Raw genomic sequence first — 25572 nt, 5'->3', positions numbered from 1 at the left:
ATGTGGGCTGGGAAGAGCAAGGGACCAGTTGCACAACTGATCCAGGGTTTCGAGCTAGATGAGTTTATATCATAATCATCACTGTTCAAGGAGAAACACCAAGTTTCAAAGCAATTTCAAAATGTACTACATTATGAAAATACATTGTAAAAGTGTTGTTGTGCCCTTTAGGTCACCTGAACCACGACAGTCAGGAACCAAACCCAGGAGTCTGCTTAAGCACACCTATGTGCAACTACGCCCCAATGGTATCATACCCCATTGAGATAATATTCCACTAAACGCATGTTCGCAACCTGACTGTTGAGTTTCATTCCCTCCACGGCACCATGCTTCCCCACCGCAAATGATGTCATTGCCGTACAATGCCGTGACTGTCACTGCAAAAGTAATTTGAGATCTGAGGGTCACCGACTGTTAGCAAGAAGGAATATTTTCTAGATGGTATTCTGAGTACTATTACAGCTAGCTGGTTTCAAAGAGCGGCTTTCAAGAAACTCAGCGATAAGTGTGCTGGTGCCTCTAAAAAGTTTCCGCAAATTATTTTGGCAGTAGGAAGTAAAGTTAAGATGGTCTAATAGCTAAAGAATGACTTTTGAAAAAGAAGAAGAGCAAATTCTGAGTTACCGGTCTTTCAGCCAAGACAGCTCAATTACACCATGGAGGGGGGGACGACGACTCCCTAGAGTGGGGATGTGTTGCCTTTTCTAATCTCCCTGCTTCTCAAGCGGTAAACAACGAGGATCAACACCCTGAAGGCAGGCACTGAAGATGAGCTTTAAAATCATATCAATGTTTTCGGGCTGAAGCCAAGATAGGATTACAGTAAAACACAAACACACTTTGCTGCGCATCAAGCTACTGGATGAAATAAAGGTAAAGGGACCCCTGACCATTAGGTCCAGTCATGACTGACTTTGGGGTTGCGGCACTCATCTCGCATTATTGGCTGAGGGAGCCGACGTACAGCTTCCAGGTCATGTGGTCAGCATGACAAAGCTGCTTCTGGCGAACCGGAGCAGCACACGGAAATGCCATTTACCTTCCCGCTGTAGCGGTACCTATTTATCTACTTACACTTTGACGTGCTTTTGAACTGCTAGGTTAGCAGGAGCTGGGACCCAGCAACGGGAGCTCACCCCGTTGCGGGGATTCAAACTGCCGACCTTCTCATCGGCAAGCCCTAGGCTCTGTGGTTTAACCCACAGTGCCACCCGCATCCCTACTGGATGAAATAGAAACAAACTTAAAAAATCCTCTGCAGTACACCTTAGAGACCAACTAAGTTTGTCATTGGTATGACCTTTTGTGTGCATGCACACTGAAGAAGTATCTGAAGAAGTGTGCATGCACACAAAAGCTCATACCAATGGCAAACTTAGTTGGTCTCTAAGGTGCTACTGGAAGGAATTTTTTTGTTTTGTTTTGACTACGTCAGACCAACACGGCTACCTACCTGTAACTAGATGGATGAAATAGATTTGCTTCCAGTTGTGACTCAGAAATCACATTTCTGAGCGCTTATACTAGATTCAGCCACTCCCATCTACCCTGTTTCTCATATTTTAAGACATACCCAAAAAATAAGCCATAGCAGGATTTTTAAGCATTCAAGGAATATAAGCCATACCCCGAAAATAAGACATAGTGATAGGCGCAGCAGCAATGCCGGCCGCGGCAGGAGGAGGAGGAGGAAAAAAATAAGACACCCCCTGAAAATAAGCCATAGTGTGTTTTTTTGAGGAAAAATAAATATAAGACGGTGTCTTGTTTTTGGAGAAACACGGTAGCATGTAGATAGGGAACTCGCTCTCTGAGCGTTGGTCCTCATGAAGCCAAAACAGCACCATTCACACACAATAGGAAGGCTTTTTAGAAAACTTGGGGCGATCCTAAGGTTTGCAGAAACACTCATATAATATTTTTTTTTAAAAAAAATAACCCTAAGCCTTAAAAAAGCTTAAAAAGGACGGAGCATATTCAGTGGGTGTTGAACACTGACAGGCTGTTGGGAGAAAACCAGGGTGGCTCTTTTCCTTTGTATTCATTCTGGGCCTCTGAGACATTATTTTGATTAATAATAATATTAAAAATCCTATGCCAGGCATCCCCAAACTGCGGTCCTCCAGATGTTTTGGCCTACAACTCCCATGATCCCTAGATAACAGGACCAGTGGTTGGGGAGGATGGGAATTGTAGGCCAAAACATCTGGAGGACCGCAGTTTGGGGATGCCTGTCCTATGCCAAGCATTGCCAGTTTCTTTAGCTATCTGTGGTTTCTGTAATTCTTCCAGAGCAGGCATCCCCAAACTTCGGCCCTCCAGATGTTTTGGACTACAATTCCCATCATCCCTGACCACTGGTCCTGTTAGCTAGGGATCATGGGAGTTGTAGGCCAAAACATCTGGAGGACCGCAGTTTGGGGATGCCTGTTCCTGAGCTTCCACCATAGTGTGCGCTTCCTACATTTCTCCCTCTCATGCAGCCACTGAAGGAACAGGAGCAAACTTCAAGATCTTCTGTCACCAGCTCCATTCTCACGTTAGCCAGTGCTTTTTTTCTGGCATCATCATCATCATCATCATCATCATCATCATCATCATCTATTATTTATACCCCGCCCATTTGGCTGGGTTTCCCAAGCCAGTCTGGGTGGCTTCCAACAAAATATTAAAATACAGTAGTCTGTCAAAAATTAAAAGCTTCCCTAAACAGGGCTGCCTTCAGATGTCTTCTAAAAGTCTGGTAATTGTTGCTCTCTTTGACATCTGATGGGAGGGCGTTCCACAGGACGGGTGCTACTACCGAGAAAGCCCTCTGCCTGGTTCCCTGTAACCTCACTTCTCGCAGTGAGGGAACCGCCAGAAGGCCCTCAGAGCTGGACCTCATGGGGCTGAACGATGGGGGTGGAGATGCTCCTTCAGGTATACTGAGCTGAGGCCATTTAGGGCTTTAAATGTGAGCACCAACACTTTGAATTGTGCTTGGAAACGTACTGGGAGCCAATGGTAAGCAAGAGCACTACCATATTTTGTGGGGGGAAGGAGGCAGGAGGGCTCTCGAACCCCATCAGGGCATTGTGCTTCCTTCCCCAAGCCCTGGAAGCATTGGGCCAGCTAAGGGCTTTGGGAAGGTGGATAGAGGGATATCAGACCCTTCAGAGCATCACGTCTCCTTCCCCCAGCCTGGGAATTTTTTTCCCAGCTTAGGGAAAGAGGTGCAATGGTCTGGGAGGATCCTGGAGCCCTGCTGCCTCCATCTCAAAGCTGTGCAGGTCGAAACCTCTTCACCTGGGCGGCAACTCCCCAGTAGGTGAGTGGGGCACTGTTCTCACTGCCCAGTCTTGTTATCAGGCCACACCCCTTCCCCTCCCTCGACTATAGGAATTATATATATATTTTCTAGAAAAAAAGGCATCGTCTTTATCTGGTATGTTTATGCCTCATTTAAAAGAAAGATCATAATAAACATTATAATTCATGCTTCGTGCTTCCATATCTGCAATACCGAGGGCTGTTTATTTTGTTTCAAAGCATATCCTTTTCTCATATCAAATTATGAATCATTGCTAAGCCTACAAAAGCCAGAGAACAGGAATTTTCATATTTTTACCAATAGCCTTTTGTGAATTTGGGATCGACAGCACTGAATAAATTTTTTGTAGCTCTGACATTTGTAAAAGCATGCTATCGGAAGCAAACCTTTTGCATTAAAAAAATTTTTTTCCTTTTATTTTTCTTTCTTTTACCATGCATGCAACAAAATGAAGACTTCAATGTGGTGAAGGCAAATTCGTCTTTTGTAGCCTTTGACTTTGCCCAGATCTATTTTGCCTTTTTAGATAAGTATGCAGACAAATAAATGTCGTATAACATGCTATGACAACATGCTCCCATAGAGTGCAATGACGAACCTACTTGAAAGAGTTATTTCGAGATGTGCCAGGATTCATGAACCAATTCCAGAAGGGGAAGATCCAGCTTTTCTAATTCCATATTTTGCTAGTTGGTGATGAAATTTGCATATGAGTACTTAGAAAATAGACAATGGATGAATTTACAGATAGTCCCTTACCAATTGTTAACTTGCAATGGTGTGTGCATGTGATCACTTGGGAAGTTGGTTTTCTGTGTTATTCTACCAAGCAACAAGAATAATTTTAGAATTCCTCTGCTTCTCAATATTTTTTTTAATCAGTGCTAGCCTGAAGGGAAATGCCTTGCTAAAGTGTAGTTTCCAATAGGTAATGGGAAGTCTGACTGGACAGTGTTACCAGTTCCATGTTGAAAACACATGAGTAAGGCAACATTCTTCAGACTAGTGTGTAGCACCATCAAGAGGGTTGGTCTTGTGTCTTTGTGTAGTAAGAACGAATGCCTGAAGGAGCATCACTTAGAACAGTGGTCTCCAATCTTTCTTCCTAACACACACCACTTACAAATTCCTGAGGGTCTTGGTGGGAAACTTAATGATTTTTCTGTCTACTGTAGCAACTGTAATGTGCCATGTATGATTTTTAATTACAGTTTTGCAGCTTCTTTTATACCGCAATATATTCTAATACAATATGAATTCCATAGAATATATAAGAAATAAAAGAAGCTATTAAAATACAATTAAAATGTGATAGATGTGCCATCTCCCGTCTTCAACCACAAATCTATAGACATACTGTGGACCACTTGAAGGAAGCTTGTAGGCCACTGGTGGTCTGAGGACCACAGCTCGGGAGCCCCTTACTTAAGGAATTCCTGTTGGTCTTCGTCACTCACTAAGCCAGCATTTTTCTTGTCCTAGAAAGAAAAACCAGGCTACTTATTGCAACATGGCAAAACCAAGGTTGCACTTAAGACGGTGGGTTGAGGGAGGGGAAGATGATGCTCAAATATTAGAATTATTCAGAAGGTCATAAAGTGAGATAAGGATGACATTGCCTACACAGACTTGTAAAAAGTATATGTATGGATAACACCACCAATAAATGCAATATTGGAATTTGAAAAGCTCTAGGGAGCTTTTTCATTACAGCTTTGCAATAGTGAAATAAGAAGGCCATCATCATGATATAATCAGATCAAGGTTAAAAATTTTTTTTGAAATGGAGTTTTTCCCCTAAAAGGATCGCTTTTATTTTTTTTGCTACAGATTTTTTTAAGCACCTTAAAAAGTGGGTACATGAATTTTGGCACACCTCTATGTTCATGCAGGTCAAGGCAAGAAAAATTGTGCTTTATTAAACATTCCTGTGAACGTACATCTATTAGGAAGTGCTGCCACTCTTGACCATGGTTAAGTCTACGGATGACTTACTGTTGGTTTCAAGACTTTCACAAAGTTCAGTTTTGACCTCGCCATTTGGTCTGTCGTTTCCCTTTTGGATCAGCTTGCTTTGCATTGTGGCTGCTGTGACTACAGCTTTGAAACTCCTCTTCCTTTTCTGAACATTTTGCTCTGGGTGAAAAATGATAATATAAACCTTGGGCATGTAGAGCATGCCTAGAGACACAGAAGCACTTAAACTCATGGATATTGTAAGTGTCGTTGTCTGGATGTACATCTAGAAAAGAGAAAACATGATACAATTAGTGCCACTTGGGCTAACAGAGGAGACAGGGATACACAGAATTGTTCACAGGAAAAGACACTCCAAAACAAAACCATACAGGCCTAACAAGGTTAAATGGTACCACTCAAGTGTTATAGTGTTGCAATTTCATGGCGTCGCTGAAATATTCTGCTACTTTCTCCATACTATCATGCCTGCAGCTGTTCAATAAAAAAGAATGCCTCTAGGAGTCAGAACAATTTAACCTCTCCTTCGGCATGGAGCTCAAACATTTGTCATGAATTATTGCATAAAGTGGACCTGTGCAATAGTCTCAACCTGTCCTAAACCTCAGCGACAATACCTCTCTGAATATGGGACCTTCGAGATCCTTCCCTGAAGAATTGCAGATGACATAATGTTAAACCTTGGAGAAGAAGCTCTACGCTGGTGAGGATTGTGTAGGTGATGTGGGTGTCGAACAGCCAAACAAAAGTAGGATCCCTAACCTCAATTGTGAGCAAGATTTCTTGGCTGTCCTACTGAAATTTTGAAATTCAATCTCTAGCAATCTGCGCTTCCTTGTCTGGAATGCTTACAACAATGGGAGCATAAGTCACGAGTCCTAAGATAGGCCAATGGTTTTAATTTTGCTCTCAAGGCAACCATTTGAATTCCAACAGCATATGAAAAATTAGGGAAGAGAGATCAGACTTGAAATGGAGACGTAGCCAAAAATTTTATAGTAGTGGTGCATGGAAAACATTAAGGTTGAAAATACTCATTGTGTGTTGCTTCTTATTGGAAACTTGTGATGTCACAACTTTAATAGCCTGTATTAGAGTTAGTGTGGCATGCCTAAATAAAAAAATTCCTTCAGTAGCACCTTAAAGACCAACTAAGTTTTTATTTTGGTATGAGCTTTCGTGTGCATGCACGCTTCGTCAGATACACTTGGCAGGCCCAGCTCTAGGGGTAGTCTTGGTGGCGCAGGGCGCCAGGGCGCTGGGCTGGCAGGAGGGCGCTGCGTGGCAAAGCCGTGCGGAAGCCATGTTGTGCGCTGTGTCCACCCACCAGGGCGGGGGCGCCGGAGCGATCTCCGCACCACGGTGCTAGGGCGCCCGGCCGGCTTGAGACGGCCCTGCCTGTTAAGATGTTAGAATGACTTGGACGAGGGAAATCAAATTCCCACTCAGTTATAACTGGGCCAGATATTATTTTTCAGCCGAATCTACCTCACATTAGTGGGACGTGGGTGGCGCTGTGGTCTAAACCACTGAGCCTAGGGCTTGCCAATCAGAAGGTCGGCGGTTCGAATCCCTGCGACGTGGTGAGCTCCCGTTGCTTGGTCCCTGCTCCTGCCCACCTAGCAGTATGAAAGCACGTCAAAGTGCAAGGAGATAAATAGGTACCACTCTGGCGGGAAAGTAAACGGCGTTTCCATGCACTGCTCTGGTTCGCCAGAAGCAGCTTAGTCATGCCGGCCACATGACCCAGAAGCTATACGCTGTTTCCCTCGGTCAGTAAAGCGAGATGAGCGCCACAACCCCAGAGTCGTCCGTGACTGGACTTATCTGTCAGGGGTCCCTTTACCTTTACCTAACTCACATTTCTGTTGTGACCATAAAACAGCGAGAGGGGGAAACCAAGTATGCCAACTTTAGCTCTAATTTTGGATACCTTTCTCTAAGTGAGAGGGGAAAACATCATCAGAGCTACCTCACGTGTGTGTAAGCACTAAGACTGTATGCCATGCTGGAATAAAAGTGGTTTAAAGCCATGCAGACATGACTCCGCTTTTAAATTGTATGATTACCTGCTGAAGAAGAACTTTCAAGATTGTAACTCATTTGGCCCCTTCAGTATCTCTTTATCCATGCACCATATTGTTTCAGAATCAGGTTTGTCAATGTTAGTTATTGCCGGATGAATACTGATAGGTATTTTGGTTCAACTTGTACTGTATATTTAGATTTACCTTGACATTTTTTGTTCATTTGGTAAAGCTATGAACCCCATTCACTCACTCTTCCCTTACATCCACCCAATATTTCCAGCTGACCAGGCGTATCTACCACTGGTACAACAAAGTGCTACTTATCTCATCCTGAAGCACTCACTAGACTTATGATTGTGTGTTGCTAATCATAGCAGCAATTAAAGAGCCAGTTTTAAACCACGCAATTCTGTCTTACAATTATGGTATTTTTCACAGCAAGAAATGATGGAACATCTTACTATGGCTCTGCATGTCTTAAGAATTTCTGTATACCCTGTGATTGAAAAGGAGGGTTATCGTGAAAGCCCTTCCATGCATGCCCTTATTGATAAAGTCTCAATGATATTCTATCTTGTCTACTGTGTTTTATGGCACAATGAACACTCGCACAGTAACCTAAAAGTGCTTTGTACAGATATTCTGTCAGTAATAATACCAAACCTTCTTTTCAAATGCTTTACTGGAGCTGGTGTTCTGTCAAAGTTAGACCAGAAAGAAAGATGAGGCGAGAAAAGGTGTAATGTTGCCCAAATAACAATACTTTTTTTAGTACTCTTTGTTGCAAGATGAACAGTTTTCAATTTCATATTTTATCTTTCATGGCTATATAGACCAGGGTTTCCCAGACTTGGGTTTCCAGCTGTTAATAATAATAATAATAATAATAATAATAATAATAATAATAATAATAATAATAATTTATTATTTATACCCCGCCCATCTGGCCGGGTTCCCCCGGCCACTCTGGGCGGCTTCCAACAAAACAGAAATTCTAAAATACAGAAATTCATCAAACATTAAAATACAGAAATCCATCAAACATTAAAAGCTTTCCTAAACAGGGCTGCCTTGAGATGCCTTCTAAAGGTCTGGTAATTGTTGTTCTCTTTGACCTCTAGTGGGAGGGCATTCCACAGGGTGGGTGCCACTACCGAGAAGGCCCTCTGCCTGGTTCCCTGTAACTTGGCTTCTTGTAGTGAGGGAACCGCCAGAAGGCCCTCGGAGCTGGACCTCAGTGTCCGGGCGGAACGATGGGGGTGGAGATGCTCCTTCAGGTATACCGGACCGAGGCCGTTTAGGGCTTTAAAGGTCAACACCAACACTTTGAATTGTGCTCGGAAACCTACTGGGAGCCAATGTAGGTCTTTCAGGACCAGTGTTATGTGGTCTCGGCGGCCGCTCCCAGTCACCAGTCTAGCTGCCGCATTCTGGATTAGTTGTAGTTTCCGGGTCACCTTCAAAGGTAGCCCCACGTAGAGCGCATTGCAGTAGTCCAAGCGAGAGATAACTAGAGCATGCACCACTCTGGAGAGACAGTCAGTGGACTGTTCTTGGACTACGACTCCTTCATCCCTTGTTAGCAGCACCAGTGGTCAGGGATGGTGGGAATCGCAGTCCATAAGCAGTTGGAGACCCAAGTTTGGGAAACCCTGATATAGCCCATTAGCAGATGGCAAGGTGGGGCACTATTGCTCACCTGATCTTCTCTTGGTCGCCTTGCTGTTGCTTATCAGGAGGTAGAGAGAGAGGGAGAAGATAGTGATGAGGGAAGCGCGGTGCAAACACATCCATTTGTTCCACGACTGCATTTGCACAGCACTGAACTGACCTCACCACCATTCACCTTTCCTCCTCTGCCTCCTGGTAAGAAGGACAAACCTAACTAATCAGAGGTCAAGTGAGCAATGGCGCCCCAACACACCTTCCACTACTGTTACAAAAAAACAATAATTCTCATTTTAATATTGTTAGGTAGAAAGTCTTAAGACGCTATAGTTTCACACATAAAGATAACCACTTACACACACATTCTCAACAGCTTCAGGACAGAGATTATGTCTGTGCCTGAAAAGAGATGGGCCTTTGTTTAGGTAAACTGCTGTGTGCTGAAACAGAATTGGAAATAGGGTAGCATTGGAAATGAGAGGAAGCTGTCACTTTATATCATGTTCTTTCCTTTGTAGAAAAACCTTTGCATAGATGCTTGTACTAGAAAGTGGCTTTCCTTAGCAGCCTGATGCAAAGTACCATGTAATTTGCTTTTAACATTTGATTGAATTTGTATCCTCTTTGATTGTTTTCTACCTGGCAGATGAAGCCAATGTTATGTTTTAAGCTTTTTTTTAATTACTTTGCATCGTAGGTGGTTTTTGTGCGTGCCTTCCTTAGCTTTGGAAAATAAACTGTTTCAGCAAATAAGGTGGTTGTTGTTGTTTATAAAAGCAAAAAAAAAAAATCAATAACCTCAATGCACAAAGACAGTTCTGTTTAATTCACTATTAAACTCTGAATGACACACTCTGAATTAAGCTCCTTGCTGTGCCATACTGTATTCTACAGCCAGTAGGGTCATTGCTTAATTGAAACCAACCGAAATGTTGCAAAATGGTAAGCTAGCAGACCCTTCCTCAGCCAGCGTGTTAAACTAAGAGAAGAGGTGGGGCAAAAAGTGTTGCTGTTAAGGGTCACCGATATTGCTAGCAGAGGTCATGGTAGAGACTTCCAAAAACAGCAGTTAGTTCAGAACACAGCTGCAAGATTACTAACTGGGAGTAGTGGGGCGTATTGTAAGGATGTGTGGCCAGATGAGCAAATAATCCTCTCCTTGATCCTTCAGTAAAGATGATGTCATATTCACCCAAGAGTAGGGGTGCCCAGCAGGAAAAGGAAGTACCACACACCCAGCTTCCTGTCAGTGGCCCTGTAGCACTTCGTGGTGTGGGTGGACCACTGGATTGGCTCTGGCATTATGCCTGCATTGAAATCCCTGCTATCTTCCCCCTCACAGAAAGCTCAGCAAATATGCTGACCAGAGACCGGGTGCATGGTACCAACCGTCCCTGCTGGCGGCCACTGACTAAAAGTACAGTGGTACCTTGGTTTACGAACACCTCGGTTTACGAACTTTCGGTTTACGAACTATCCTAACCTGGAAGTTAGTAAACCGAGGTGCCGGAGGTCTACTGAGCGTCCGATGCCTTCGGGGAGGCCGGGCCTTCGCTCCGATGCCTCCTGGAGGCCCGCAGCGAAGGCCCGGCCTCCCCGAACGCATCGGAGCAAAGGCCAAACCTCCCCAAAGGCATCGGAGCGTCGGATACCTTCAGGGAGGCTGGGCTTCGCTCCGATGCCTTTGCGGAGGCCGGGGAGCATTTCCGTGACTGGGCTGCAGTCACGAAAGTGCTCCCCGGCCTCCGCAAAGGCATCGGAGCGAAGTCCCGGCTCCGATGCCTTCCGGAGGCCGGGGAGCACTTTCGCGACGCTCCCCGGCCTCCACAAAGGCATCGGAGCGAAGTCCCAGCTCCGATGCCTTCCGGAGGCTGGGGAGCGTTTCCGCGGCTGCACAGCCCAGTCGTGGAAACGCTCCCCGGCCTCCGGAAGGCATCGGAGCGGCTTCGCTCCGATGCCTTTGCGGAGGCTGGGGAGCACTTTCGCGACGCTCCCCAGCCTCCGGAAGGCGTCGGAGCCGGGACTTCGCTCCGATGCCTTCCAGAGGGCGGGGAGCGTTTCCGCGACTGGGCTGTGCAGCCGCGAAAGCGGTCCCCGGCTTCCGGTTGCCAGGGACTGCTTTCGCGGCTGCACAGCCCAGTCGCGGAAACGCTCCCCGGCCTCCGGAAGGCATCGGAGCCGGGACTTCGCTCCAATGCCTTTGCGGAGGCCGGGGAGGGCGGTCCCCGGCCTCCGCAAAGGCATCGGAGCGAAGTCCCGGCTCCGATGCCTTCCGGAGGCTGGGGCTTCGCTCCGATGCCTTTGCGGAGGCCGGGGACCGTTTTCGCGGCTGCAGCCCAGTTGCGGAAACGCTCCCCGGCCTCCGGAAGGCATCGGAGCCGGGACTTCGCTCCGATGCCTTTGCGGAAGCCGGGGAGCCGCGAAAGCGAAGTCCCGGCTCTGATGCCTTCCAGAGGCTGGGGCTTTGCTCCAATGCTTTTGCGGAGGCCGGGGACCGCTTTCGCGGCTGCAGCCCAGTCGCGGAAACGCTCCCCGGCCTCCGCGAAGGCATCGGAGCAAAGCGGTTAATCCGTTCTAGGGGGTGTTTTTCCTCGTCTAGAACGGATTAATCAACTTCCTATTACTTTCAATGGGAAAGTTCACTTCGGTTTACGAACACTTCGGTTTATGAACAGACTTCTGGAACCAATTGTGTTCGTAAACCGAGGTTCCACTGTATAAAGTAAAGGTTTGGAGCTGCAATAGACTGCCTCAGGAGCTGGACTTGTCTTCAGTGGAGGTGGTTTAAGCAGAGACAGTCAAGGATGGTGTAGCTGCAACCTGCACTGGAGATTCTGCATCAAGCGTGAAGTTTGATTAGATGACCTCCAAAGTCCATCCACTTCTCTAATTCTATGAATAGTTTGAGACAACTTCACCTTGCTTTTCTATAATGAGACCCAAGAGGACATGATCACTTCCTCCCAAGGTTCCCAATACTTCCACTTCATTGATTAGTTCCTCCTTGTTGTGAGGACCACGTCTAAGACAGATTATCCCTTTATTGCTCCTTCCACCTTCTGGGAAATGAAATTGTCAGCAAGGCAATTAAGGAATTTGTTAGACCTTACATTCTTGGCAGAGTATGCGTTCCAACAGATATTGGGGTAGTTGAGGTTTCCCATAACTATTGTATCTCTTCTTTTTGAGTGTGAGATGAGCGCCACAACCCCAGAGTCATCCGCAACTGGACCTAATGGTCAGGGGTACCTTTACCTTTACCTAATCTGCTGTAGGAAGGCATCATCCAAGTCTTCAGTTTGGCTTGGAGGTCTACAACAGGCACCCACAGTAAGGTCACTGTTGTTTCCTTCTCCTACAATTTTTACCCATATACTCTCAATCTGCCTTCCATGCTCCAGGTCCTAAACAAATTAGAATTCCTTTGGAATTCCCTTGGAAAGCATTTGGAAGAAACTTTAGGCACTAAGCAAATACAGTGGAACTTTGTGTTATGGATGGGATCCATTCCAGAGGCCCGTCCGTAACACGGAACTGACGCAAGCCGAAGTGCTGCGTCTGCGCACGCGCGGCACAATTTAGCACTCCTGCACATGCGCAAGCAGCGAAACCCAGAAGTAACCCAGTACTTCTGGGTTGCCACGGGACACAACACAAAAACACATAACCTGAAGCGGACACAACGTGAGGTATGATTGTACTGTGACATCCAGTCATTTGCTCTGAAATGGTTCATTTGTCTGAAGACATCTTTGTGTTGTTGTTGTTTTGCTTTAGTGTGTTTGCAGTTCTTATGACTAATTGCTTTGCTTTATTATAAGATTTGCATGAGTGTTATGAGTAATAGAAGCTCCGGGGGCTTCAATTGTAGAATTGAAAGACAGGGTATAAATATTTTAATAAACACAGAGAAAATGAGAAGACAATTCCTCACTTACTCTTAGGGTTGTTCTTGTTGCTGTGTACTTGTCAGGGAAAACAATTAGGCTCAGATATTATTTCCCACTTAATACTAAGCAATTTACACAACTTTTAATAGAGAACACTAGTTCTAATCTGCCCACATTCACATTATTAGCAGGAATGTGTCCAATAACAATGTGAATTTATTACATTATCATTTGAGATTTGAAGCCAAAAATGCATTTGTACCCAATACACACTGTTAATTAATCCAGTCTGCAGGTACATGTGCTGAATGCTAATTAAAAGTGTTGCCCACAGAGTAAATCAACAAGAAAATTTGGCAGATGGGAAGCCTCTCAAAATAAATTCAAATAGACTGGCGAATCTTCAAATGCAGTGCACCTAAAAATAAGGGAGCTAACATTTTGGAATATTCAAAAGCCAGGACATCAGCCTGGAAAGCTGTAAATTGATGGTTTCATATTCACAAGCTAAAAAATATAGCTTGGACCTGAGGTGCATTAATAAAATGAAGTTGGTGTTGAGTTTGGTTTCTCTGTCTCAACATTTTAAAGAACATTCTTGTCTAATTCCATGGTTATTAATGAGTGCAATCACTATTAGTAGCAGTAAAGGTAAAGGGACCCCTAACCGTTAGGTCCAGTCGCGGATGACTCTGGGGTTGCAGCGCTCATCTCGCGTTATTGGCCGAGGAAGTCGGCGTACAACTTCCAGGTCATGTGGCCAGCATGACTAAGCTGCTTCTGGTGAACCAGAACAGCGCATGGAAACACCGTTTACCTTCCTGCCAGAGCAGTACCTATTTATCTACTTGCACTTTGACGTGCTTTTGAACTGCTAGGTGGGCAGGAGCTGGGACTGAGCAACGGGAGCTCACCCCGTCGCAGGGATTCGAACCACCGACCTTCTGATCGGCAAGCCCTAGGCTCTGTGGTTTAGACCACAGCGCCACCCGCGTCCCATTAGTAGCAGTAGTAGTGTTCAATTTATTTTCCATCCTTCACAAGTAGTTCCCAGGATGGGTTACAGCAACCTAAAACTCAGCATTAAAAACAGTCAAAACAAATCAAATACAGAAGAATAGGGTGAGCCCCCAAAAACATATATCTCAAGTGTCAAAGGTGTGTGTCTTCAGCATCTGATGAGAGTTGTATTATGAATGTGCCAAACACACCTCTGTGAGATAGGAATCTTGCCAAAAGAAGTTCTTTAGCTATAAAACTCGATTAGAAAGGCTTTTTAAATATTTGTTCATCTTTGCTTGTTCCTTCCTGAAATATAAAGGCCCCCACATTAATATTAACTCTGTTTTTCTTCTCCAAACCCTTAACCTGGGAGGAAATCAAGGAATGAATAATAAGGGCATGTAGAATACTAATACTATCAGAAACATCCTTTCAATTCTGTAATCATTAACCTGATAAGAACTTTGGTTTGATGTGATCTGCTTGTTTATTTATTGCATATGGCACTAGTGTTAAAGTTCAAGTGCTTGATATTGTATCCTATTAAATGAAGTACATTTTTTCACTGGGGGGGGGTTAATTTTGTTGAGCATCTTCATGGTGTAATTAAGCTGCTCTCCTGTGCAAAACGATGGAAGCTGAAATCAGTAACAGCTGGTTATCTCAATGGCTGGATAAATGCAGGGCAGCTTCGCATTGGCAAAGCTGTGCAAACACAGCCAATGTATTGTGTTAATGGTCATGGCATCAGGCACAAGAAAAGAAAAAGAAAACAAACATCACCCTTTTGCCTTTAGCATTATTTTCACTTTCAGTGTTCCCAAAGTCTCCAAAACATTTCTTCAGAGTCCAGTCTCAGAGAGTTGCACCAATAACATAGTCCTTCATTACTGCAGGACAAATATTTGCCTAGTTTTGTGCCGCAATCACTGATCACTTTAACGGTTCGTTTAAAACAATGCTTTTGGCATTCAAATGCTCTTTAGTCCAGGGTTTCCCAAACTAGGGTCTCCAGCTGTTGCTGGGACTACAATTCCCATCATCCCTGACCACTGGTCCCGCTAGCTAGGGATGATGGGAGTTGTAGTCCCAACAACAGCTGGAGACCCAAGTCTGGGAAAACCTGTCCTAGTCTTATTTCCTCTTTCCACCCATCTGGAAATTGTGTAGAATGAATGTTGTGGATGAGAAGCACACACTTCCCCTGTCTCAGACCTCCCACACAGAGCTGATGAATGCATAGGAAATAGGTAGAGGCATGGATGCCATCCAGTTCCCCTTCCACAAATTAGATGTGCACTGTTTTGAACCCTATGAGAAGGTCTAGTGCAGAGGTTCTCAAACCATTGTCCATGAAGTGCTGCTGGTCCACCAACTCAATTGTCCATGAACTGCTGGTGGCTCTGTCTGCTGGGTGGTGACCAGCTCCATCCACCAGCAGCAGATCTGTGGGGAGTTTGCAGAACAGTCAAGAATAACTACTTGGCTCTCCACTTGATTCATTCTTCCCACTGCTGATCCTGGTGCTGATGGGTTGGTGCTAATCGAAGTTTGGTCAAAACAGCCTTTAACGGGACAACAAGGCCCTGTTCAAAGTAGTTGATTTTCACAGCACACTACTGGTTTGTACAACAATGCCAATGCTGAAGGAAAAAATAATAGTAATTAAAATATCAGTTATGTATGTGCTTTGAATTGTAAAACGAAAAACAATGCTTATCAAGTAGTCCTCTGAGACTTACAGTACATTCAGGTGAACCTCGTGTAATACATTTTACTGAAAATCATGTCAGGAGGTGGTCTATGATAAAGTGTTTGAGGGTGGGCCTTTTTTTGGACCTCATGCACAAATAACTTAACATCTCTTCACATTTTCTTAATTATATTTAAAATGATATAAATGAAATGAAAATTAGAAAAAAGAAAAAATGGGTTCCTAGGTTGACATTTTATTGAAATGACCCATATGTTAATGTTCAAAACATCAAATTAATTTGAATATTTTCTATCCTGATGGATTCTTCCCAGGAAGTTGATTCTGCACCTCATTTATTCATCATGAAACGCTGTTTCTAGAACGTATCCTGAACACCTTTGTTAAATAGATACATGAATTTCATTTTAAATGGTCTACGTGATGGAGACCTCTTAAAAAGTATGAAGCTTCCCCTCTTCAACCTTCTTCCAGTTCAGACAAAGAAAGCTTCTATCTGCCCTTGGTTCTGTGACTTTCTCTATTATGCAATTTGTTATGATGCTCCGCAAGTAGAACTTTTCTGTCAGGATTAATCCATCACAAAGGACTCAATTGTAAAGTGTTGCCTTAGTTCTTGGGCAAGCAAATCCATTGATTTAAATTGGCAGTTTGGTTGAATAATTACTTTAGAGCTGAGCTTGTAGTTTTCCAAATATATTGTACATACTTAGTATAAATTTGAGTGATTTCTATCTCTTCCCCCCCCCCAACCTCTGAAGTCATGCTACCCAGTAAGTTTGTGGGTTGTTGTTTTTTAATTACACGTGAATGTAATATAAAAAGTCTTCAACCACCTGCCAATCACCAGGTGCCACCATGTCATTTTTTTTTCCCTTTGTAGCATGCCTTGAGTTCAAAGTCATGCTATAAAGCAGGCATCCCCAAACTTCGTCCCTCCAGCTGTTTTGGACTACAATTCCCATCTTCCCCAACCACTGGTCCTGTTAGCTAGGGATCATGGGAGTTGAAGGCCAAAACATCTGGAGGGCCGTAGTTTGGGGGTGCCTGCTATAGAGGAAGAATCATTCCAATGGAGCTTGAAGTCACCTCTGATCAGCCAATCGGTGCTGCCTTCAAGCCTTATGGAGCTTCTGATGGGAAGTTCCACAGCATAGCTAATCCCAGAAGCCTTGCTCTGAGTGCCTATCAGCTGATCAATGATGTCAGCAAGCCTTCCTTGCCAAGAACCAATTGAGATCATACTTACAGCTCCCAATTGTTCCTTGACAGCAGCACCGCTACCTGGCCCAGTCCCGATATCACATATATGGGGGTCAGTATGGGGTCTGGTGGTTGTGGTTTTCAGGAAAAGGTCCAACATGGTTAACTTGGGACCTCCCCACCATACTCCCCACCAGTATACCTGAAGGAGCGTCTCCTCCCCCATCATTCTGCCCGGATACTGAGGTCCAGCGCCGAGGGCCTTCTGGCGGTTCCCTCGCTATGAGAAGCCAAGTTACAGGGAACCAGGCAGAGGGCCTTCTCGGTAGTGGCACCCGCCTTGTGGAACGCCCTCCCACCAGATGTCAAAGAGAAAAACAACTACCAGACCTTTAGAAGGCATCTTAAGGCAGCCCTGTTTAGGGAAGCTTTTAATGTCTGATGGATTTCTGTATTTTAATATTTTGTTGGAAGCCGCCCAGAGTGGCTGGGGGAACCCGGCCAGATGGGTGGGGTATAAATAAATTATTATTATTATTATTATTATTATTATTATTATTATTATTATTATTGACTAGTGATTCTGAGGTTCCCCAGCCCTGATTTATGGATTGCAAACATTTGTGCTTGTGGTATTGTATGCTTTGTATTAATTGTACACGTTTTGCATACATTTAATCTGCAACAACACTGTGTGTCAGGAAAAAACACACGTGTGAAATCATGGAGTCCTGTGTTCTCGCTGCACCTCTCACCCAAGTGCCAGCCAGCCCGTGGGTATCATGCCACATTTTGCTGCCTTAAGCAGTGGTGTAGCATGAGGTGGGGGCTGCCAGAGCAATGTCCCCGAGCACATTTATCTGGGGAGCGTTGGCAGGGTGGCATGAGGAGGATGCAACAGGCATGCGCCGCTGCCAATAAGTTCAATCAGACTGATTTGATTGGTGCTTGCATGCCCTCTTGTGTCCTCCTCATGTCGCCCTCCATGCCCAGCAAACACATCCCGGTGTGCCACGCCTGCCCGCCCAGGGTGCCATGAAGCCACATTCTGCCACTGGCCTAAGGCGAAATGGGAACATGCCGCCACACCACTGCCAGAGCTTTCCTTAGTTAGATTGCACAGCAGCAGCCATAAATAGCCATTATGATGCTGGTTTCCAGTGAAATCTTGTAGGAAACTGGCACTACTGCTGGTGGCGCAGGCAGCAGGCTAGGTGGGGCTACCACTTCTTTGGCTTCCACTGCTTAAGGCGGCTGCTTTACTAGGTATTCTGCTCTGGTCAGACCTCACCTGGAGTACTGTGTCCAGTTCTGGGCACCACAGTTCAAGCTGGAATGTGTCCAGAAGAGGGCAACCAAAATGGTCAAAGGCCTGGAAACGATGCCTTATGAGGAACGGCTTAGGGAGCTGGGTATGTTTAGCCTGGAGAAGAGAAGGTTAAGGGGTGATATGATAGCCATGTTCAAATATATAAAAGGATGTCATATAGAGGAGGGAGAAAGGTTGTTTTCTGCTGCTCCAGAGAAGCGGACATGGAGCAATGGATCCAAACTACAAGAAAGAAGATTCCACCTAAACATTAGGAAGAACTTCCTGACAGTAAGAGCTGTTCGGCAGTGGAATTTGCTGCCAAGAAGTGTGGTGGAGTCTCCTTCTTTGGAGGTCTTTAAGCAGAGGCTTGACAGCCATCTGTCAGGAATGCTTTGATGGTGTTTCCTGTTTGGCAGGGGGTTGGACTGGATGGCCCTTGTGGTCTCTTCCAACTCTATGATTCTGTGCTTCACCCCACCTCATAGGTGGGCCAACCCTGAGCCAGCCACACTCTTTGCATGCATAGAACCATCTGTTCTCCTGTTTGAGCTACATCCCTTCCTGGATGTATTGAAAATATGAAAATATATTGACTGTGTGGCCAGGGCCGTCTTAAGCATATAGAGGTACCACTGTATAGCAGATCATCAGAATAATGTTTATGAATCTCCTGTATTATTATTTTTTACTGCTTAGGATTGGAATAATAGAGGATTCGCCAAACTCCAAAGACCACAATAATAGAGGATCTATCAAGGTAACAATGTCCACCTTGGCAGGTCACAAATATGAGCATCTCGTTACAGGTTTGTTCTTTATCACATCCCATCACCTGTGAATGAAATTTGCTCATTCACAGACTTCTATGCTTGACTGAATATATTTCTTAGACTGCTATAGAACTGGTAGGGAACTCTGGCATGGTACTAAGTACATGACAGTACAATTGCAAGTCTAATGGGGATAATATGTCATTATAAATAATTAACAGTTATTAGAACGAGTACTTGCAGTTCTGAAAGAGCTTTATAAGAAATTCAAAAAGCGCTTTTGTATATTGCATCTCGCCTTTGAAGTTAGCCATTTCCCCTCAAGCAAACCATTTTCTCTCATCCGAGTCTTCTGCCTGCATTCTAGATCTTATAAATATGATTCTTCAGATTTATAAACCACCGCATCCTGGTGTACAATAACATAGGAAAGTATGAAATACCAAAGGCACAAACTCTAAAAAATATAAGATAAAATGCAACAGACTCTAAAAAAGCAGAAAACCATGTTTTAAAGTTGTGCAGTTGATATCCCATAAATGGCTGGGTCATTACTTCAGGGAAAGCCATATTAAACTACCAAAAAACTAACTATATCAAGACAACTGGCACATGTCGGATTTCAGCAGGAAACTAATTTCAGAGGGCTGGAACTGCAACACCCAAAGATCTAAGAGCAAAGTAAGTACATTTGTAGAGCATGTGGTACCCTTGACAATAACCCATCAGAATGCAGTTGCTGACAGAAATATATGGGGAGAGGCAGCTCCTTAGGTAACCAAATCCCAAGTTGTTTAGGGCTTCAAACACTAAAAACAAGATTTGGCATGCCCCATAAGTAGATAACGAGACAGCACACCAAAATTTAGCTAAGGAGTCAGTATTTCTTCATAGATTTCATCACAGCAGTTAAACTGGATGATGATATGAGGATGATCATTCACAACAGCATAGTATTATTTCCCCATTTAATGATTTGTTATTTAACAAAACGTATATGCTGATTGAATAGATATGAAAGCTGGGAGGGCTGGGGGGGGGAGAATAATTACATGACATCTATATTATTGTTGTATATTTTTTTTTAATCATTTGTACATTATTGTTCCTTTTTCGAAATCAATAAAGATTTTCATTAAAAAAAAAGAATAGATATGAAAACAACCCTCTAAGACAGGGTTCCCAAACTAAGGCCCGGGGGCCAGATGCGGCCCAATCGCCTTCTAAATCCGGCCCGCGGATGGCCCAGGAATCAGCATGTTTTTACATGAGTAGAATGTGTCCTTTTATTTAAAATGCATCTCTGGGTTATTTGTGGGGCATAGGAATTGGTTCATTCCCCCCCCCAAAAAAAATAGTCCGGCCCCCCACAAGGTTTGAGGGACAGTGGACTGGCCCCCTGCTGAAAAAGTTTGCTGGCCCCTGAGGTTTACAATATAAAATAAAACAAACAAACCTCAGTGCAGTCAACTAAAGACAAGCAACCACGCCCTGGGCCCCCACCCCCACCCCACCAACCTCTTTCACTGCCAAGGGGAAATTATAAATGAATAGAAAGAGAACCTACCCAAGTGGCCGTGACGCAAAAACCTCACATGTCACTAAGGAACAGAATGTAAATTTACTACCACCCCTCTTCCCCCCCTTCTCCCCACAACATTGATGTCTCACAACGGATGTAACTGATCTGTAGACACGAAAATAGAAGTGATGCATGTACTTTTGTTATTCAAGAATATCTTTAATAAAATTTGTTTTTTTTTTAAATAAAAAAACCTGTCAACAACAACAGTTAAAAATATTTAGAAGATGATTAAAATCAATAGTAGCTTTTTTTTAAAAAGATACCCAATGGTATAGTGAAGAGGGAGCATGATCTGCTTGGCTTTTCTTTTCAGAGCAGGAATGATGATGACATCTTCTTGAATGCCCAGGATAACTGATGGACATGCCTTGCTCTGGCAACTGTATGTAGCGAAAACAAAGCTCTCGAGTTTTACTGCTGTTTCCGGCAGGTTAGCAGAGAGAAAAAGGAAAATAAGAAAATGTTGGATACCTCTTTCAGCTTCTCCGATGGGGTTGCTACTTATTTCATGTTATCAGTTACATGGCAAACCTTCTATGCAAGGTTGTTTACATTTATGAATTAAAACAGGCATCCCCAAACTTCGGTCCTCCAGAGGTTTTGGACTACAATTCCCATCATCCCTGACCACAGGTCCTGTTAGCTAGGGATCATGGGAATTGTAGGCCAAAACATCTGGAGGGGTGCAGTTTGGGGATGTCTGATCTACAGCAGGCATCCCCAAAATTTGGCCCTCCAGATGTTTTGGACTACAATTCCCATCATGCCTGACCACTGGTCCTGTTAGCTAGGGATCATGGGAGCTGTAGGCCAAAACATCTGGAGGGCCGCAGTTTGGGGATGCCTGAATTAAAAGCTCAAGGTTACATTTCAAGGGGCTGAGATATTTCATTGTGCGTTTTACAAGTTGAACCTCTGCAGCCACGAGTGAGCACTGAGGTCAAATGCAAAGGATTGCATAATCATTCTGATTCTAATAAACTGGACATTATACTGCAGCTTTTTTGGGAGGTGCATGTGGGGGAAAGGCTACAGACTCTCAATGTGGATGCAGATTTGTGGGCTGTTGTGATGTACTCCTGCACATCAAAATGTACCACTACTCCACCGATGGTAAATAATACTCTGGTGCCATTGATTTACTGGCAGGTTCACACCTACTTTCTAAAACAGCAGTATCTCCCAGTAAATTCAGCAACACAGCCATTCATCTCTTTATTATAGACACAACAAAGTGAACAGGTATTATTGACTGAATTGGCAGTGCAGGCAAAACAGATGAGCAATTTACTACAGTGGTACCTCTGGTTAAGAACTTAATTCATTCCGGAGGTCTGTTCTTAACCTGAAACTGTTCTTAACCTGAAGCACCACTTTAGCTAATGGGGTCTCCTGCTGCTGCCATGCCGCCGGAGCACGATTTCTGTTCTCATCCTGAAGCAAAGTTCTTAACCTGAGGTACTATTTCTGGGTTAGTGGAGTTTGTAACCTGAAGCGTTTGTAACCCAAAGTACCACTGTATTAAAGTTACAGCTAGTAAATAATAATAATAATAATAATAATAATAATAATAATTTATTTATACCCCGCCCATCTGGCTAGGTTTCCCCAGCCACTCTGGGCGGCTTCCAACAGAAAAATAAAACACAGTAATCTATTAAACATTAAAAGCCTCCCTAAACAGGGCTGCCTACAGATGTCTTCTAAATGTCTGGTAGTTGTTTTCCTCTTTGACATCTGTTGGGAGGGCGTTCCACAGGGCAGGCGCCACCACCGAGAAGGCCCTCTGCCTAGTTCCCTGCGACTTGGTTTCTCGCAACGAGGGAACCGCCAGAAGGCCCTCGGTGCTGGACCTCAGTGTCCGGGCAAAACTATAATAGTATGTATAGTATAGTATAGCAAATTGTATAGTATAGCAAAACTATATAGTATGCTAGAGCATACTATTGCTGCTTTGAGACTATGAAGGTATCCCACACCCCAAAACCACTCACTTCTGCTTTGCATGGTTTTGCTTAAGTTTCTTTTTATGTTTTATGGTAGAATATGTTTTACCATTACAGTACTGTGTACAAACTGTCACATAGGTTATTATGCGGTACATTGTACATTCTTTTACCTGAATATAAATTATGTGTGTATTGCATTATTTGGGAAGGACATGCAGACACAACAATCACATCTTTCCTTTTCAAAATACTCACAAGTAGGTCCAATTCCTGATGCCACTGATACATATTTTGGAGGCAGAAGTCATAATTTATATGCATGTGTACTTCTTGTAACAGAGGCAACACACACACACACACACAGTGTGTATATATAATGAAAATATGAAAATTGGAGTCTGAATACAGTAGGTCACAAGAAGCAAATCCCTTAGTGCTGCTTCTGTAATAATAGGTCTAGACCTAGATATCTTTGAGATGGGACCAATTCAGACTGTGGGTGGGGTTCATATGATGCATTTCTTCTCACCAACACGTCAAAATGCTCCTGAACATTGAGAACTGGTGTGTGAAGGGCAAGACGAGAGAGTTTTACAGGGGCCCCCAAACTTACCTGGCTTTGGGCCAGTTCCTCCAGTGCAGATCATGCGGCGGGCCGGGGAATGTGCTCCCATACGCGCATGCACTCGCTTTTTCTGGCACAGCACGGTACTGGAAATGGCTTCTGCGCATGCCCAGACATCATTTCTGGTGCACTTCTGGGTCAGCACAGCACCAGAAATAGCTTGTGTGTGTGTGCGTATGGGAGCGCATTCCCCCACCCTCTGGCCCGCGCATGCACACAGCTAATTCTGGCGCCATGCCAACCCGGAGATGAGCAACCACACTGCGGCATGCCAGTAAGAGCGGGCGGCAGGGGGCGCCAGGGGCCGCACAATTGGCTCGTGTGGGCCACATCCGGCCCCCGGGCCTTAGTTTGGGGTCCCCTGGTTTAGAACCATTCCCTCTGACATTTTGTTCAGTCATGCATGTAACCCCCAGGATATCCCAAACACAGATTTTTAACTTCTGCACCAGCTTTTGAATTAATCATCCTTCCGTTGTTCACAGAAGAACCGCAAAGCAAAAGAATGTTCAAGAAGTTGAATGGAAGACATTTGGGGTGCAAGATGCATGCTTGCTAGGGTGTGTGAGATAATAAGGCTGGGGAAGAAGTCTTTCAGAGCTACAAGCAACTGACAAGAACAAGACAAGCTGATGCTACAAAGAACAGTGTCCATTACCACAACCAAGTCTTAAATTGACACTCCTGGGATTGTTGGACAATCTTCATCCTTTTAAGGGTGAGAATAAAAATAGATTTTCTCTGGCTGAGTTGAATGGAATCGTGCTAAGCTCGTCTCCCAACTAGAAGATGCTTTATGTCAACCTTATGCTAAATTCTTCCCTGCAAAGCCTTACTAACTCTCTCTTACAGCATTACTTCATCTCATCCTTAGTCATGCTGATCTTTTTCTTTGAAAAAGAAAGGAAAGAAAATCAATAGTTATTAAATTTAGACTGAAAGACACACAGACCGAACATTCGTCTTCCAATGGAATAATGCTGCTTACTCCATTCCAGACTAGCAATAAACCCAGTGAGCAAAGAAATGCCATAGCTGGATTTTACTAGCTACTTTAGTATAAATATAGTACAGAACAAATTGTTTCAAGTATCTAAGGAGTGACTGTTCAATGTGATTTAGTGCACTAATAGTTTGTAAAGCATTGGAAAAAGCAAATAAATCAAACCCTCTGGCAAACTATAACTGCAGATCTGTAGGGTAATATTTAGGATTTTAAAAATGTAGGAACAGATCCAGGATGTCCTGTGATAAAATATTTTACTGGTACAACACAGTTTCTAAGTATATGCTGCCTGGCCTACCAGGTTTCATTAAGAGATATGAGATGGCCCCTAAAGCAAGAATTATTCCCATTGAGTGCAAGGCTTCCCCACAGCCTCGATTTTCAGGCATAATCACATAAAACCTATTTAAAATACAACCCTTTTGATGTATTAATATTGTTTCGCAAGCTCCACTTGCATGAGTGGTGAGAAGTTCCAGGGGTAGCACTTGTCAGGTTTTGTTTCCTTTGGATGAGAGAGCACTGAAGGCTTATGGCATTCTTGTAATATTTACAAGCAAGAAAAGCGTACAAGCAGAGCATCAGTAGAGACAACCAGGACACACTCCTACAATGCTGGAGATCTGTTGTGTCACAGATCACTACAGAAAAGCCCTTCTCCTGCTTTTAACCTTCTAACACAGCTAGGGAAGGGCGAAAGTGACCATTTCTGGTTATCATTTTTACAGTCTTAAATTCTGATCTCAGTTTGCAATTAAAAAAAAAATCCTGATGGAAATTCATCCACATTAGGGTGCAAATCTATCCTAAAATAACCATATTTTTATGCATTTTGTGTACATTTATCCTAATATGCACTTTGCTGTGCAATTTTTCCCAATATTCCCATTTTTGCAAAGTGATTTCCCCTAATATAATGCAATGCATTTCTACGTACATTTTACCCATGTGTATGAATTTTTGTACACATTACTTGCCTGGAGAACTGTATTGCAAAATTCAGAGAAGTGTAGGGTTGCCAGACTCAATAGAGGACAGGACTTCTGTGCCTTTAATTGCCCTGCTCTCTTTTGAGTCTGGAAACCTTACAAGAGAAACCAGCAGACCCTTTGTTTAATTTCCAAGCAAAGGGCCTGCTGGTTTCTTTTTAAGGTTTCCAGACTCAAAAGAGAGCAGGGCAATTAAAGGCACAGAAGTCCTGTCCTCTATTGAGTCTGGCAACCCTAGCTGTGAGATGGTGGGATTTGTTTGGTCCCAAGGCAGTTGTGTTGTGGGGCCTCCCAAGTTCCATCTTGTCCCTTGTGCTCTTAACATCTGCATGAAGCCATTGGGAGTGGCCATCAGGAGACGTGAAGCAAGATTTCATCAATTAGCAGACTCTGTTTATCTTTGCCATCTGAGTCAGGTGAACCTGGAAAGGTGTCAGACCAGTGTCTGGAGGCAGTAATGGGTTGGATGAGGGCTAATAAAATGAAGATGAAGCCTGATACGACTGTAGATTGGTGGTTCCCAGGTTCAGCAAATT

The 25572-nt window shown here is 44.0% G+C and overlaps 1 protein-coding gene across 1 annotated transcript in view; it reads right to left on the bottom strand.

Annotated features, from left to right (window-relative positions):
• The window catches only part of LOC118091430 (metabotropic glutamate receptor 8), a 94328-nt gene that overhangs the window by 5732 nt on the left and 63024 nt on the right, over nucleotides 1-25572 (bottom strand). The window contains exon 3 of the mRNA XM_035128427.3: nucleotides 5312-5558. Within this exon, the coding sequence (XP_034984318.3) occupies nucleotides 5312-5558 (247 nt within the window). The remainder of the gene's footprint in view (nucleotides 1-5311; nucleotides 5559-25572) is intronic.

The sequence above is a fragment of the Zootoca vivipara genome, chromosome 9 (assembly GCF_965207765.1).
Source record: "Zootoca vivipara chromosome 9, rZooViv2.hap1.1, whole genome shotgun sequence".
Classification (NCBI taxonomy): Eukaryota; Metazoa; Chordata; class Lepidosauria; order Squamata; family Lacertidae; genus Zootoca; species Zootoca vivipara.
This window is presented reverse-complemented; position numbering and strand designations above follow the sequence as displayed.